This window comes from Hemiscyllium ocellatum, chromosome 19 (genome assembly GCF_020745735.1).
Source record: "Hemiscyllium ocellatum isolate sHemOce1 chromosome 19, sHemOce1.pat.X.cur, whole genome shotgun sequence".
In the NCBI taxonomy this organism is placed as follows: domain Eukaryota; kingdom Metazoa; phylum Chordata; class Chondrichthyes; order Orectolobiformes; family Hemiscylliidae; genus Hemiscyllium; species Hemiscyllium ocellatum.
Window position 1 is genome coordinate 43,713,554 of NC_083419.1, and position 17,483 is coordinate 43,731,036.

The following is a 17,483-nucleotide window of genomic DNA, read 5'->3' on the forward strand; positions in this document are numbered from 1 at the left end:
CTCCAAACGGACCCCACCACCAGGGATATATTTCCCTCCCCGCCCCTATCAGCGTTCCGAAAAGACCACTCCCTCTGTGACTCCCTAGTCAGGTCCACACCCCCCACCAACCCAACCTCCACTCCCGGCACCTTCCCCTGAAACCGCAAGAAATGCAAAACTTGCACCCACACCTCCTCCCTTACTTCTCTCCAAGGCCCCAAGGGATCCTTCCATATCCACACAAATTCACCTGCACCTTCACACACATCATCTATTGCATCCGCTGCACCCGATGTGGCCTCCTCTATATTGGGGAGACAGGCCGCCTACTTGCGGAACGTTTCAGAGAACACCTCTGGGACACCCGGACCAACCAACCCAACCACCCCATGGCTCAACACTTTAACTCCCCCTCCCACTCCACCAAGGACATGCAGGTCCTTGGACTCCTCCATCGCCAGACCATACCAACACAACTGTTGGAGGAAGAGCGCCTCAACTTCCGCCAAGGAACCCTCCAACCACAAGGGATGAACTCAGATTTCTCCAGTTTCCTCATTTCCCCTCCCCCCACCTTGTCTCAGTCAAATCCCTCGAACTCAGCACCGCCCTCCTAACCTGCAGTCTTCTTCCTGACCTCTCCGCCTCCACCCCACTCCGGCCTATCACCCTCACCTTGACCTTCCACCTATCGCATCTCTATCACCCCTCCCCCAAGTCCCTCCTCCCTACCTTTTATCTTAGGCTGCTGGACACACTTTCCTCATTCCTGAAGAAGGGCTTATGCCCGAAACGTCGAATCTCCTATTCCTTGGATGCTGCCTGACCTGCTGCGCTTTTCCAGCAACACATTTTCAGCATTGATTTAAATGGAAAGCATATGTCATGGACCAAAGATGGGGCCATCAGTTTTGCATGATTCAAAACCGTGTCACACTGTTGCCAAGAAGGAATTTGAGAAAGAACCAAATTGGTTAATTCCTCTTTTGTTGTGTACAGTTTCTGAAATGTAAAGGTCACCACAGCTAGTTTGACAAGGGACAGAGGATTGTGGATGAGGAGTTGGGTTTCTCTTACATACTGCTCTGTTATTTGTCGGTGAATGTCCATGTCTCCAAGGCCCAGGCTTAGCTCTCCATTTGCTGCAATTACAGCACAGTACACTGCTGTGCTATGTCCTGGTAATACTGCCACACCACTAGTATCCTAGAAAACGGGAAGACAGTATCTTAATCTGACCACAGTCAAATAGCACCATATAAAACAGAATTGGTGATATGTGCTATGTACTGCAGTGGTACCATGGAGACCAACATCAACTTGCACTTATTTGTCACCTTTGATGCAAAATAGATCCTGGATTCTTTTAGGACATTCTCTCTCTCCAGCCTGTAATCTTCCCCTCCAGCATCTGCAGTCCCCACTTTTGCATTACCATGTATCCAGCACCCAGTCCTAACACTAGCCACTAGGATTGTAAATAGCGAAGAACCAGTAACCATTGGTTAACTATTAAACACATTGAATTATATTGTAAATGAAGAAGTGATTAATAATCAGTAGTTAATAAAGACTGTATATTTACAAACTTAAACTAATTATATTAACTGCCTGTATTTTTAAAAGGATTGTAGGTCATGTGGGAAAAAATGTGGTCGGTACAACATCGAAGACCTGTACTGCGCCAGAATGTTCTATGTTCGAAAACAAGGAACAAGACACCTCAACAATCTTACTGACAGCATTACCTTGGAGTTTTAAATCATAAACACACTCATGAATAAAGGGCTGTTTATTTTAAAGATGAAATCAACGCTCTAAACCACTGTAATGTCTCATTTTTAAGGCAATGAGCACACACAGACAGATTCAAACTGACCATTCCCACACTATGAACAAATTTGATTTCAACACCGATTTTTAATTAGTCTTTGGTGGTGGGAAGGGTAGGTAGCGTTCCATCCCACTGAGTATGAAAAGCTTGCAAGAACGATTATGTATAACTGCATGGTTTATCTTGAGACAGCAGGACAGTATATTCCTGCCTCAGGACAGGATTAGATTGATCTGAACTTACCTCGTTTTCAGTGCCAGTTCTTGTCGGTTACTTTTATTGGTGAGTCAGATTCCTGTCGGTGCAAAAACTGGAGGAGGTTGGTGTCAGGGAAGGAAAGGTTTCCAGTCCTCAAACCGGGTTCTGGACTGGCCACCCAGTTCAAAGTCTGTCCTCTGTTTTCGATTTGGGATAACCACTTTTTGTATTCTTTGTTAGCCAGTTCAATAGTTCTTAGATATTAGATGTGTTATTATATTTAATAAAACTTGGTATTATTCATTGACTTCACATTCTTCTATTGCTTGATGGAAATCTAAAGCATTTGTATGAAGTGGTTAATTCAAGACTTTTAATTTGATGTCTACAACCAAACTGAGCTAATTTAAATTACTGAAAGAACAACTTTTCCACCTTGTAGAGGTGATATATTTACATTAAGATGGGACTGCCTAACAAATAGGCAACAGAGTCAAGATAAATTGGTCTGTTTCAAGTTGACAAATTGCAACTAGTGGAGTGCTTCAAGGATCAGAACTGGAACTTCAACTATTTAGAGTCTATAATAAGGACCGTGGCAAAGGAACCAACTGTACAGTAGCCAAATTGCTGACAGTACAAAGATGGAGTCAAGAGTGTGGTGCTGGAAAAGCACAGCTGGTCAGGCAGCATCCGAGAAGCAGGAGAATCGATGCTTTGGGTATCAGGATTGAGGCCTATGTGTCGGGGCTGAGAGATAAATGGGAGGGGGGGTGGGTAAGGTAACTGGGAAAGCAATAGATGGATGGAGGTGAGGGAGAAGGTGATAGGTCAGAGGGGGCAGTGCCGAGTTGGAGACTTGGGATTGGGATAATGTGGGGGGAGGGGAAATGAGGAAGCTGTTGAAATCCACATTTATCCCACGTGGTTGCAGGGTCCCTAGGTGGAATATGAGGCGTTCCTCCTCTAGGCGTCGGGTGGTAACAGTTTGGTGGCGGAGAAAGCTGAGGACCTTTATGTCCTTGATGGAGTGGGAAGGGGAGTTGAAGTGTTCAGCCACGGGGCAGTGGTGTTGGTAGGTGCGGGTGTCCCAGAGGTGTTCTCCGTCATGGAGGGAACACTGATAGGGGTGGGGAGGGAAATATATCTCTGGTGATGAGGTCTGTTTGGAGGTGGAAGTGGTACAGGATGATGCGTTGTACGTGGAGGTTGGCGGGGTGGAAGGGATGTAGTGGAGGACCAGGTTTTTTTGGGGGGGGGGGGGGGGTTGTGCCGGTGTAACTGCGCAAGATGGACTGTTCCACATATCTGACAAACAGGAAGGCATAGCTGGGTCCCATGTGGGTGCCCATGGCTACCCCTTTGGTTTGCAGGAAGTGGGAGGATTGGAAGGAGTTGATGAGGTGAGAAAGCAAGTTGCGAGGAGGAACAAAGCATTTGCAAAGGTATTCGTGGGCTAAGTGACTGCACAAAGGTTTAGTAAATGGAATACAATGTGAGAAAATATGAGGCTTTCCACTTTGGCAAGGAGCACTGAAGAGGAGAATTTATTCCATTATTTAAATGGATAGAAATGGCAGAATGCAGCAATGGAGGGCCTCGAGTTTCATACATGAATTATAACATGTCAGCACGCACAGTAATTGGAATAGCAAGGAATATTGGTCTTTTCACAAGGAGGACTGAATATAAAAATTTGGAGAGGACTCCAGTTTGATCAATTTATTTAGGAGAGGACAAACTCCCAAAGAAAGTAGTTCAGAGAAGATTCACTAGGGTGATTCCGGAGATATTTTTAAAATATTTGCTCAGATTATGTGGGTGTTGTGGACTAGCCAAAATTTACTGCCCTCTCTAATGATCCCTGAAAAGGTGTTGCTGAGTTCATGTCTTGGACTGTTGCAGTCTATAATGTGGGCGGCACGGTGGCACAGTGGCTAGCACTGCTACCTCACAGCGCCCGAGACCCGGGTTCAATTCCCGACTCAGGCGACTGACTGTGTGGAGTTTGCACGTTCTCCCCGTGTCTGCGTGGGTTTCCTCCGGGTGCTCCAGTTTCCTCCCACAGTCCAAAGATGTGCGGGTCAGGTGAATTGGCCATGCTAAATTGCCCGCAGTGTTAGGTAAGGGGTAAATGTAGGGGTATGGGTGGGTTGCGCTTCGGCGGGTCGGTGTGGACTTGTTGGCCCAAAGGGACAACTGTAAGTAATCTAATCTAATAATGAGTAGGTACAATGCTGTTAGGGAAGGAATGATAAGGCTTTGTAGCAGTTTGGTACAACTCAGTTTTTTGCTAAAAGCAAATTACTGCAGATGCTGGAATTTGAAATCAAAAAAGAGAAAATGCTGGAAAATCTCAGCAAGTCTGGCAGCATCTGTATGGAGAGAAAAAGCTGACATTTGACTTTGGGTCAGTTAGACTCGAAATGTCAGCTGTTTTCTCTCCTTACAGGTGCTGCCAGACTTGCTGAGATTTTCCAGCATTTTCTCTTTTTTGGCGAGTGGTTTGCTAGACTGTTACACAGGGCAGCCACACTGATGTAGATCTGGAGTCACATGTAGACCAGATAAAGTGAGGACAGCAGACTTCCTTCCCGAAAGGAGATGAGTCAATCAACAATAGTTTCAAGGTCTGTTTTAGACTCTTGTTTTAATTCCAAATTTATTAACAACCATAGTGAGATACAAACCCATGCTCCCAGAATCTTACAAAGGGACATGGATAGGTTCAATAGCAAAGGTCTTTCCCCGGGGTAGGGGTGTCCAAAACTACAGTGCATAGGTTTACAGTGAGGGGAAAGATTTAAAACAGACCAAGGAGCATCTTTTTTATGTAAAGGGTTGTGTGTGTATGGAATGAGCGGCCGGAGGGAATGGGGAGGCTGGTACAATGACAACATTTAAAAGGCATCTGGATGGGTATATGAAGAAGAAGGGTTCCGAAGGATATAGGCCAAATGCTCACAAATGGGACTAAACTAGATATGGGATTAGAATATCTGGGCGGCACGGATGAATTGGACAGAAGGGTTGTTTCTGTGCTGTACAACTTTATGACCTTACAATCTTTTCTAATTATAGCTGAGAAAAATGAGAGGTGATCGTATTGAAAAGTATGGGATTTTGAGAGTGGTTGACAAGGGAAGGTGCTGACAGGATGTTTCCCTTCAAGGGGAGCATTTAAGACCAGGGAACACAATTTTAAAATAAGGGCTCTTCAATTTAACTCAGGGCTGATGTGGAATTTCATCTCTCAATCTTTAGAATTCTCTTGCCCAGTCAACAGTCGTGGCTTGAGTGTAATTAAAGCTGAGCAGATTTTGATTGACGAGAGAGTAAGAGGTAACAATGGAGCAGGTGGGAAAGAGGTGTTAAGGCTACAATCAGATCAGCTATGAGCTTACTGAATCGTTGAGCAAGCTTGTGGAGCTGAATGTAATAAACTCACAGGATCGGACGAGGGTGCTTGAGATCTTCCTTGGTTCAGAGCAGAAACTACAGAGCAGCTTTTCTCAGCTGGATGAAACTGACCAAGATGTCAGTTAGTAATAAGACCATTATAGCCATAGGCCAACAAGCCCCTTTCAGCTGGCAGTAAGGCCATGGAATGCATATTGAGCTCAGAGGAACATAAGAACATAAGAACTTGGAGCAGGAGTAAGCCATTTGGTCCTTCGAGCCTGCTCCATCAGTCAATAAGATGATGGCTGATCTCTACATGGACTCAGCTCCACTTACTCTCAAAATATCCCTTAATTCCACTATTATTCAAAAAAACTCTATCTCGGTTTTAAAACATTGGCTGAAATAGCATCAACTACTTTCCTAGGCAAGGAATTCCATAGATGTACAATTCAATCCTAAATCTGCTCCCTCTAATCTTGAGGCTATGCCCTCTTGTCCTAGTGTTACCCGCCAGTGGAAACATCCTCTCTAGTTCTACCTTATCTATTCCCTTCATAATTTCATATGTTGTGATAAGATCCCTCCTCTTTCTTCTGAATTCCCTTGAATATAATCCCAGTGTACTCAATCTCTCCTCATAAGCCAACCCCCTCAAATCCAGAATCAACCTGGTGAATCTGCTCTGCACTCTCTCCAGTGCCAGCACATCCTTCCTCAAGGAGACCAAAACTGCATACAGTACTCCAGGTGTGGCCTCACCAGCACCCTGTACAGCTACAGCATAACCTCCCTGCTCTTAAACTCAATCCTTTTAGCAATGAAGGACAAAATTCAATTGACCTTCCTAATTACTTGTTGTACCTGCAGACCAACCTTCTGTGATTCATGTACAAGGACACCCAGGTCCCTCTGCACAGCAGCAAGCTGCAACGTTTTACCATTCAAGTAATAATCCTTTTTAATGTTACTGTTACTAAAATGGATGACTTCACATTTATTAACATTGTATTCCATCTGCCAGACCTTTGCCCATTCACTCAGTGTATCTATGTTCCTCTGCAAAGTTTCACAGTCCTCTGCATACTTTGCTCTGCCACTAATCTTAGTGTCATCTGTAAACTTTAACACACTACACGTAGTCCCCAACTCTAAATCATCGATACAAATTGTGAATAATTGCAATCCCAGCACCAATCCCAAAGGCACACCACTTGGTACTGACTGCCAGCCAGAATAACACTCTTTTATCCCTACTGTTTGCTTCCTGTTAGCCAACCAATCCTCTATCCATGCTGTTACCCATAATGCTATGCATCCTTATCTTACGCAGCAGCCTCTTCTGCGGTACCTTGTTGAAGGCCTTTTGGAAATCTAGGTACACCACATCAACTGGGTCCCCATTGTCCACCTTGCTTGTAACATCACCATAGAATTCCAAAAAATGTGTTAAGCATGACCTGCCCTTCATGAACCAGTTTTGCTTCTGCCCAACAGAACAACTTCTATCGAGATGCCTTGCTATTTCTTGCTCGATAACAGACGTAAGCATCTTCCCCAATATAGAGGTTAAGCTAACCGGTCCATCATCTCCATCTTTTGTCTAACTTCCTTTTTAAACAGTGGTGGCATATTTGCTATTTTCCAATCTGCTGGGTTTGCCTCAGAATCCATCAAATTTTGGAAAATTACCACAAGCGTACTTGCTAATTCTCTCACCATTTCTTTTAGTACCTGGAGATGTATTTCAGCAGGGCTAGGAGACTGATCTATCCTTAGCTCCATTCACTTGCCCAACACTACATCTCCCATAATAATGATTGTTTCCAGATCCTCAATTATCTTTGTCTCTTTGTTAATCAGTGCCCTCCACTACGAAGACCGAAACAAAATACCTGTTCAACGCTTCAGCCATTTCATCATATCCCATAACTAAAAGCCCCTTCTCACCCTCTAAAGGACCAAAATTTACTTTAGTCACTCATTTTTGTTTTGTATATTTACAGAAACTTTTGTTATTAGTCTTTATATTCTGTGCTAGTTTTTTCTCATGTTCTATCTTACTTTTCTATATAGCTCTTTTTGTGTTATTTCCCAATCTTCTACTTTCCTGCTGTACTTGGCCACTTTGTATGCCTTCTCTTTCACTTTGATAGCCTCCCTTACTTCCTTAGACACCCATGGCAGGAGCCCCTTTTCTTACAGTCCTTGCTTTTCGCTGGAATATATTTTTGCTGAGCACTTTCAAAAATTATCAACTGTCCCACCATAAAATCTTTGTTTCCAGTCTACTTTAGCCAAGGCCTCCCTGATTCTATTGTAGTCTCTCTTGTTTAAGCACAGGACCCTGATATTGAATTTTATCTTCACACTCTCCAACTGTGTTCTAAATTCAACCAGACTGTGATCACTCCTTCCAAGAGGATCCCTGACTATGAGGTCATTAATTATTCCTGTTTCATTACACAGGACCAAATCTAGGATAGCTCATTCCCTTTTCAGTTCCATTATATACTGTACAAGAAAACTATCACGGATACCCTCAACAAACTCCTCCTCAAGTCCACCCTGACCGAGCTAGATTAAAATCCCCCATGATAATAGCCACACCATTTTTACAGATATTAATTATTTCTTTGTTTATTGCCCGCCCCAATGTGATGTTGTTGTTTGGTGGCCTATAGATTACGCCTATCTGTGACGTTTTCTTCTCAGAATTTCTAATTTCCATCCAAATGGATTCAAGCTTATTCCCATAGAACCTACATCATCTCTCAGCACTGCCCTGGTGTCATCCTTGAGTATTAGAGCTACACCACCTCCCTTACCTTCCTGTCTGTCCTTCCGAATAGTCTAATACTCCTGGATATTTAACTCCCAGTCATGACCACCCTGTAACCATGTCTCCATAATGGCTACCAAATCATAATCATTCATGACGATTTGTGCCATTAACTCATCTACCTTGGTACAAATGCTATGAGCATTCGAGTAATGTGCTATATTTCTTACCCTCACAATTTCCAACATCTCTAATAATATCTCCTGAGTTATCCTTCCTTCTTACTTCTTCCATAGTCTGCCTTGAACTTAAACCCTCCTGCTTTTTATTTACCATCATACTCCCTGTTGCTTTCCCTTCCCCCCAACTCACTTGGTTAACGTCCCACTGACCGCCCTATTTATCCTTTTCGCTAGAACACTGGTTGCAGATTGGTTCAGGTGGAGACCGTCCCATCGGTACAGATCCCCCCGCCCCCCCGGTTCCAAAACCGATGCCAATGCCCCATGAAATGGAACCCCTCTTTTCCACACCACTCCCTTAGCCACATGTTTACCTCACTAATTTCCTTATCCCTAAGCCAATTTGCACGTGGCTCAGGCAGTAATTGGTAGATATGACCCTCAAGGACCTGTTCCTTAATTTTGTTCCTAGTGCTTGATAATACCCAAAAAGGTTCTCCATCCTAGCCTCACCTATGCGGTTTCTCCCAGCGTGGACCACAACAACTGAATCATCGCCTTCCATCTCCAATATCCTTTTAAGCCAGTCAGTGATGTCCTCGAGTCATAGGGCTGTTCAGCATGGAAACAGACCCTTCAGTCCAACTCATCCATGTCAACCAGACATCCAAAATTAATCTAATTCCATGTGTGAGCATGTGGCCCATATTCCCTCTAAACCCTTCCTATTCATATACCCATCCAGATGCCTTTTAAATGCTGCAATTGTACCAGTCTCTACCACTTCCTCTGGCAGCTCATTCCATGCAGCAGCATCCTTTGTGTGAAAAAGTTGCCCCTGAGGCCCCTTTTAAATCTTTCCACTCTCACCTTAAACCTATGCCCTCTAGTTCTGGCCACCCCCACACCAGTCAAAAGACCTTGTCTATTTACCCTATCCATGCTCCTCATGATTTTATACAATACAATAGACAATAGGTGCAGGAGTAGCCATTCTGCCCTTCGAGCCTGCATCACCATTCAATATGATCATGGCTGATCATCCTTAATTAGTATCCTGTTCCTGCCTTATCTCCATAACTCTTGATTCCACTACCATTGAGAGTTCTATCCAACTCTTTCTTAAATGAATCCAGAGACTGGGCCTCCACTGCCCTCTGGGGCAGAGCATTCCACACAGCCACCACTCTCTGGGTGAAGACGTTTCTCCTCATTTCTGTCCTAAATGGTCTACCCTGTATTTTTAAACTGTGTCCTCTGGTTCGGCACTCACCCATCAGCGGAAACATGTTTCCTGCCTCCAGAGTGTCCAATCCTTTAACAATCTTATATGTCTCAATCAGATCTCCTCTCAGTCTTCTAAACTCAAGGGTATACAAGCCCAGTCGCTTCAGTCTTTCAGTGTAAAGTAGTCCCACCATTCCAGGAATTGACCTCGTGAACCTAAGGTCATCCCTCTGCCTCTGACACTCCAGGGAAAACAGCCCAAGCCTATTCAGCCTCTCCCTATAGCTCAAATCCTCCAACCCTGACAACCCTTGTAAATCCTTTCTGAACCCTTTCAAATTTCACAAGATCTTTTCTTTAGGAGGGAGGCCAGAGTTAGACACAATATTCCAAAAGTGGCCGAACCAATGTCCTGTACAGTCGTAACATGACCTCCCAACATCTCTCCCATATCTTGCTGTATCCACCCTGAAGTGAGGAAGTTTTAAGCTAATGCCCAGTTGTTTGCAGCGTGGGTAAAGGTAGAATTCAAACCTCAGCTGCCTATGCATACATGCCATCTAGTGGAGAGCTTCAGAATGGCATCTCTGGAGTGGTTTACTCAACAGAGGCATGGTCCTAAGTAAAGGTATAGAGGTGCTGGTGTTGGACAAGTTCATAAGTCACATGACACCAGGTCATAGTCCAAACAGGTTTATTTGAAATCACAAGCTTTTTGACCGCTGCTCCTTCATCAGATGTCACCTGGCGAACGAGCATCGTTTCAAAAGCCTGTGATTTCAAATAACCCTGTTTGGATTATAACCTGATGTTGTGTGACTTGTGACCAGCTCCAAAGTAAAGGGGAGGTGCAGATAAAGGCCATTTTAAACGAAGCTTTGAAAAGCATCCTGGGTCAGTAATATATTTATTAAGTTGCATTTAGAAAAGAGTTACTGATCTGAACAAAACACATAAAAAGCCTACCATGTGACTGCAAAAGGAAAGAACAGCTTCTCCATTGTCATCCTTCCCAATGGCAGAGATGAACAGTGGATTCAACCCTAAGCGACTTAGACAGTCTGAAAAAGAGGAAGAAACACAAACCTTGGTAACTGTGCAATCAGCTCTCCCTTTACCCAAACTGTGGATGAAACAGGTCCATAAGAACACTTAAAGGGATTGATCAAGTTATCTTAGCAGTTGTTCATGTCTAACCCTGGGCTTCCTTTAACTGTTTACAAACTGTTCCCAAGGATTAAACCTGCAACGAGTAGAAAACTGTGTTGTCTGAGAAAAAAAAGAGTAAACAATGAACCTGACATAGAGAATGATTCCTGACTCACCAGCATTAAATAATCCCAATCAAAAAGCACTACTACGATGATTAAAGTTAAGAAAAACACAAATTTGTGTTAAAGAAAAATAATGTGATGTACACTTTCGTTATATCTTTTTTCTTGTCTTGCAGAGGGCGCACATATCAATGAACCAAACTGCCTGATCTACCAACCTTACCAAATGGTCTGTGCCATTTCTCAGTATAGCTAATTAGACTTAGCAATGGGAAAAGCAGTCATGAACTGAACTAAGCCATTCTGTATTTCTGTGGGGAGAGCCAGTAAGTGCTAGCTAAATTGAAACCCTTAAATCTGGCAATGGAGGGGTTAAATGTAGTTCACAAAGGAAATGCTCAAACTGCGATGACATGTTTTAAGTGGCAATACCACAAAAAGATGTGGAGCACTGGCAGGGAATTCCATCAGGAATTGGGTCAGCACGGTGGCTCAGAGATTAGCTCTGCTGCCTCACAGCACCAGGGACCCGGGATTGATTCCAGCCCTGGGTGGCTGGCTTTGTGGAATTTGCACATTCTCCCTGTTGTTATAACACGGGGTAAACCCTCCTGCTTAATTTAAACCAGCAACACAGAAAACATTTATCCCATAAAGTAACCTGTGAAAATTTGAGAGGCCAAGAACTATTTAAAATAAAAATTATCAACTTTATTTTTTAAAGTATAACAGTGAATAATTAACTCACAACTATTTACACCTCCTTTCTCTAACCTATCTTTACCTTCCCTTCTATAATACTAGTCCAATAAACTCCCAATTAAGATTTACAGGAAAATTCAAATTTTAAAACCAGCCAGCTCTTCTCTCTATCTTCGTCAGTAGATTGGCTCTCCAGGTCAGTTTTGAGGTTTCTCTCTGCGCAAATTCCTTCTTGAGACAGGTATCTCTTAGAGAGTTCTGACTGGCAGCTGTTGGCCTGGTGGTAGTTCTCCTCCCAACTGTTCAATTTTCCCCAGTCTTATACCACAAAGCGTTGGGTTGTGTATTGGCTTTTAAGATTGTCTATATACTCAATTTAAGCTTGATTGGAATGTGGTATTTTTTCAGGGTATAATTTAAACTGATTGGTCGAATTTAAACCTGTCTTGTTGTTTCCAGACAATAAGCTACCCCAGTAGCTATAGCACATGTTACATTGTGTCTTATTGAGAACACTTGGTGCTGTCACTGCTAGCTTTTACTTTCTTGAAGGTATAGTACACCCAAATCTTCAAAACACTGTCTGTGTGTGATTCCTCCGGATGCTCCAGTTTCCTCCCACAGATGTGCAGGTTAGATGGATTGGCCATGCTAAATTTCCCACAGTGTCCAGAGATGTGAAGGTTAGGTGGATTAGCCATGGGAAATGCAGGGTTACAAAGACACAGGGTGTAGGTGGGATGCTCCTCAAAAGGTCAGTGTGGACTCAATGGGCTGAATGGCCTGCTTCCACACTGTAGGGATTCTGTGATTCTTCTGTGAAATGACAGAAATCAGAAACACCAACATTCTTTTTGCCTCCTAGTGGATGATTCAGGTCGTGATGGAAGAACAATGGGTATAAATCCCGTAAAGATCATATTGAGTGTAGAGGTGCACAGCAGGACAATAGTGAAATGAAGAGATGGGGAGAAGGCTAGTTCTGTATAAAGCAAAAGGTTTACATCTAAACAGGACTGGAACAAACATCCTCACAAGTTTTAAACTGGATAGTCAGGGGATGGGATCCTGTGGGCTGATTCAAAGCACAAAACAGGTAACAGAAAATTAGCAAATGACCCAGAAAGATAAGAGGAACACAGGTTAAAAAAAATAAACAGCACAGGTGCTTGGCAGTGTTAAAAGATGCATATGTGAATACAAGGAATGTAGCTGACAGCACAGAATAGCTCATGACAGAATGATACCACTGCTATTTCAGAAATGTGGCTTCATGAGAGGCAGGGATGGCAGCTCCACATAACTGGATGTAGGATTTTCAGGCATAATGGTGAAGAGGATAAAAGAAATGAGTTCTGTAGCTCTAGTGGTTGGGTTTCCTTTATTAACATGTCCAAAAAATGGAAACCTATATAGAAATGACTGTGTACTAACTGAACCAAAAATCACTGGTTCAGTAATTTGAGTTTTTAAGGGTGAAATAACATTCAATAACTAGAAATAACAGCTTCTTAGACCACCAGACATTTGCATTACTGTACCTCACAAACTCTAGTCAAGAAGCTGGAGTCAACTGTCTAAAAAAATTAAGAGATAATCATCTTGCAGAAGTGTAAGTGAGCATCTTTTGATCTATTTATCAGACCCATCTAAAAAAAATCACATGTATTCAACTGGGCGGAGACCAAGCATTAGATCCAATCACTTCAGATGATGAACTCTAGCCAATAAAAGGAACTCATCCAGCCATAATCTAAAGTTAAAAATCACACAACACCAGGTTATAGTCCAACAGGTTTAATTGGAAGCACACCAGCTTTCGGAGCGACGCTCCTTCATCAGGTAATGAAGCTAGTGTGCTTCCAATTAAACTTGTTGGACTATAACCTGGTGTTGTGTGATTTTTAATTTGTACACCCTGGTCCACACCAGCATCTCCAAATCATGACAACCATAATCCAAATCATGTAAATCATGGACCTACAATCAACTAGCATTAACCATCTTTGTACAAGTGGTAAAGTGTGAGAATGGATCATGTCACTAACTCTCTTCTGTGTTTAAGAAATTGTTTTCCTCCAGGTCACAGGACAGAGCAGAAGAGATGCCAAAGAAGTTGGATCCCTAACATGAGGCACTCTCTCTTTCTCTATATCCTTCCTATAGGCAAGATTCCTGCTTGCCAACTGACAAATTGTGCACTGCAGTATCAACCTTCCAACTGTTGTCTCCATTAGAAAAGGTAAATTTTCTCTATGCCAAACCTGGGTGGAACACTGACCTCAGTCTGAAATCATCGAAATGCATTCAAACATATAGTATTGGTATAAACTGATGCACCATAAACTATTAGCTTTTACTGAACTTTAAAATACTGCTTAATCTATCCTTCCAACTTGTAACTTGTGTGTGTGCATGTTGTGTATACCTTTAAATGCGTGTGTTTGAGAATGCCAATGCATTTTTAAATCTTTTTTACTTAAGCTGAGTGTTAAGTACAACAAATATTATTTCCCTTTTTAAAAATCTTAAAGGAGACTGAGATATCTGCCATTTTTGGTTACAAAATGTTAATATTTAAACATCGACTAAATAGGCAAGCATATCCTTTTTAAAAGCATGGCTGTGTAGGTAAGCACTAACGGAAGCAAGGAATGAGAACGTAAGCCTACTACTCTTCACCTAACCATAACACAGCACAGAACATCGGTTCAGCCTCAATAGAGTATTGTGTCAATTTTGCACATCAGACCATAGGAAGGATGAGAAGGCATAGTAGTGCAGAAAAGATTCACAAACAATTCCAGTGATGAAGAACTTCAGTTACATAGACTGCAGAGGTTGGTATGCTATTCCTTGAAAGTAATGTTTGAGAGGATAATTGATGTAAGTATTCAAAACTATGAAAGGTGTAAGAATTGAGAACCATTTAAGGTAATTGGGAAAAGAAGCAAAGGCAACACGTGGGAAAACAATTTTATGCAGTGAGTGGTTATGACTATATTGTATCGCCCAAGATATAGTGGAGACAGGATACATTAAGATATCCAACTGGGAACTGAATGGTTATCTGAAAAGTAGAATAGTTAGGGACACTGGGAGAAGACACTCGAATAGTACAAGGGAAATTAGTCAGTATATAGAGGCAAAAGGCCTTTCTCTGTGCTATATTAATTCTGTGATTCTGTCATGTCATTATTTTCTAATGACCTCTCGATATTCCTTCCACGACCTTGAAGACAGATGACCTGTGTTCACTTTATTGGCGACAGTATCTGATGGACAACATCATCAAATAGTGGTAAAAGGCACTAAAATCTCTATAACATTACCACAGGAGCATAAAGAAACAATATCCAGTAGATTGTTTCAATTACTACCATCAATTATTCCTTCAACATTCAATCTATAAGGACCAAGAGATGACAAAACTGTACCTGCAAGGTTTCTGCCGACTCCCCCTATTGACTGGCGTACGGTACCACGATTTGTGGATCCAGCAAACTACAACACAATAAAGAAACAGACTGCATTGAAACAGCAGACGTCACATCAAAGCCTACACATTTTATTCAGGTGTCAGAGATGGCTTGGTGGTAGAAACTTCACCCCCAAGGAAGGCACGGATATTGCCGAGCTCTACTCTACAATTATAAACATTTGAATAAGGAGCAGAGTAGACCATTCAGCCCCGCGAACCTACTGTGCTACTTATTAACATCATTGGTGATCTGTTTGTGTTTCAAACTCTGCACTTCCACCTACTGTCAATAATCTTCGATTCCCTTACCCCAAACAAGAATCTATTGGCTCGTGCCAGAACAATATTCAGGGCACTTCAGTAAAGTCACCCCCTCAATTTTCAACACTCCACAGGAAACATGCCCAGTCAGTCCAATCTTCCTAATAAGTCAACCCTCTCATTTCAGGTAATAATTCAATAAACCTCCTCTGAACCACTTTCAAAATATTTACATCTTTCCATGAATACAGTGACCAAAACTGCACCCAGTTTTCAAGATGTGATCCCACAAATGTCCCATATCACTCAAGTATAACATTCTTACCTTTATAATCAATTCCTTTTGCAATAAGGGAGAGCATTTCATTCCACCTTAATTACCTAATGTATCTGTACATAACTTCTTGTGCCTCATACGTTAAAGCATCCAAATCTCTGATTCTCAGAACTCTGCAGCTGTTTTCCACTAAAGTCATATGTTGCTATTTTTATTCTTTCTGCTGATGTGAACTATTTTCCATTTCCCCACATTGTACCAGACCTGACAAACATTTGCCCACTGCCTTAACCTTTCTAAATCATCTGCCAACAAATTTCTTTTATGTCCTCCTCACAACGTGCTTTCTTACCCATATTGGTGACACCTGCACATTTAGCTATTATATCTTCACTCCCCTCATTTAAGTCATTGACTTGACTGAAATATACTGAGTGAGTCTACATGCACCGTCTCTCTCAGTCTGAGTCCTGTCAGCATACATTCGCCCCCTCCCTCAGTCTATACTGAGTCAGCCTACATTCACTCCCACCCTCAGTCCAAGTCCTGTCAGTCTACATTCACCACCCTCTCCCTCAGTCCAAGTCCTGTCAGTCTACATTCACCACCCTCTCCCTCAGTCCAAGTCCTGTCAGTCTCTATTCAAGTCCTGGGCCTCCTCCACTGCCAAATCCCAGCCACCCGACGGCTGGAGGAAGAACACCTCATCTTCCGTCTTGAGACCCTCCAGCCACACGGAATCAATGTCGATTTCACCAGTTTTCTCATCTCCCCTCTTCCCAGATCCAACCCTTCACTCAGCACCACCCTCTTGAACTTTCCCACCTGTCCATCTTCCTTCCCACTTATTTGCTCCAGCCTCCACTCGGACCTATCATCATCTACCCCTACCTTCATCTACCTATCACGTTCCTAGTTACCTTGCTCCAGCCCCACCCCCCCACAACTCCCACATTCTTGATGAAGAGCCTACATTCACCCCCTCCCTCAGCCCAAGTCCTGTCAGTCTACATTCACCCCCTCCCTCAGCCTGAAGTCCGAATGAGTCTCTCTTTAACTGGCCAAAGATTTCTGTATTTTTATTCTTCTTTATGGAGTAGTTCAGGAGCTCTCTGTGAGATGCCTGTGTTCTAAATTACTTACCTATTATAGGTCTTGGAACTGGTGAAGACAGTATCCTGCTCAATGCCACAACAAAAGTAAACTTCCATCCTAACAGGATGTCACTGTCTCATCATGTGAATGTATGGTTATTGTCAGGCAACAGGGCCACCAAGTGGCCAGAGTGATTAAAACAGCACTTTATTTGTAGTAATGAAGGAATTGCATTTTAGAAGGTGAGTAAGAATTAAAACTCTCCATCTCAGCTCAGGTCCTCCACTGAAAGCACTGGACCCGATAGAGAATCACAGTTTGGACTGCAACGGAGTTTTCACTTGCTGAGAACTGATTCTCAGTGACTCTTGTTTTGATTTTGAATGTGAATTCCTAATCAAAAAAGAACGCTATTGTCAAAACCATTAATGCCTTCTCCAAAACTTATTTTGGGGGTTGGAGTGCTCCATGATTAAAGTGCTGTTGAATCACTGTGGCCACTTGATAACACTGTTGCCTGACAATAAACACAAGTCCTTGCTGAAAATGTATTAGTCTTTGAGGAGGTAATGAACAGGGTAAATAAAGAGGAGACAGTGAATGATATATATCATTTATAATTTCCAAAAGGCATTGGTAAGGTACCAAACATACAACCCATGGTGTTAGGGGTCGTATATTAGCATTGACAGAAGTTTGGCTAACTAATTCAAGACCGAGTTAGAATTAAGGGGAGCATTTTCAGGATGGAAACTGTAAACTGTAGACTGCCACAGGGATCAGTGC

At 42.7% G+C, this 17,483-nt stretch overlaps 1 protein-coding gene across 1 annotated transcript in view; it reads right to left on the minus strand.

Annotated features, from left to right (window-relative positions):
* Positions 1-17,483, minus strand: part of zgc:136858 (uncharacterized protein LOC678543 homolog) — a 102,880-nt gene that overhangs the window by 33,607 nt on the left and 51,790 nt on the right. The window contains exons 12-14 of the mRNA XM_060840076.1: positions 15,021-15,087; positions 10,574-10,668; positions 1,060-1,188 (exon numbers count right to left, since the gene is read on the minus strand). Of these exons, the coding sequence (XP_060696059.1) occupies positions 1,060-1,188; positions 10,574-10,668; positions 15,021-15,087 (291 nt within the window). The remainder of the gene's footprint in view (positions 1-1,059; positions 1,189-10,573; positions 10,669-15,020; positions 15,088-17,483) is intronic.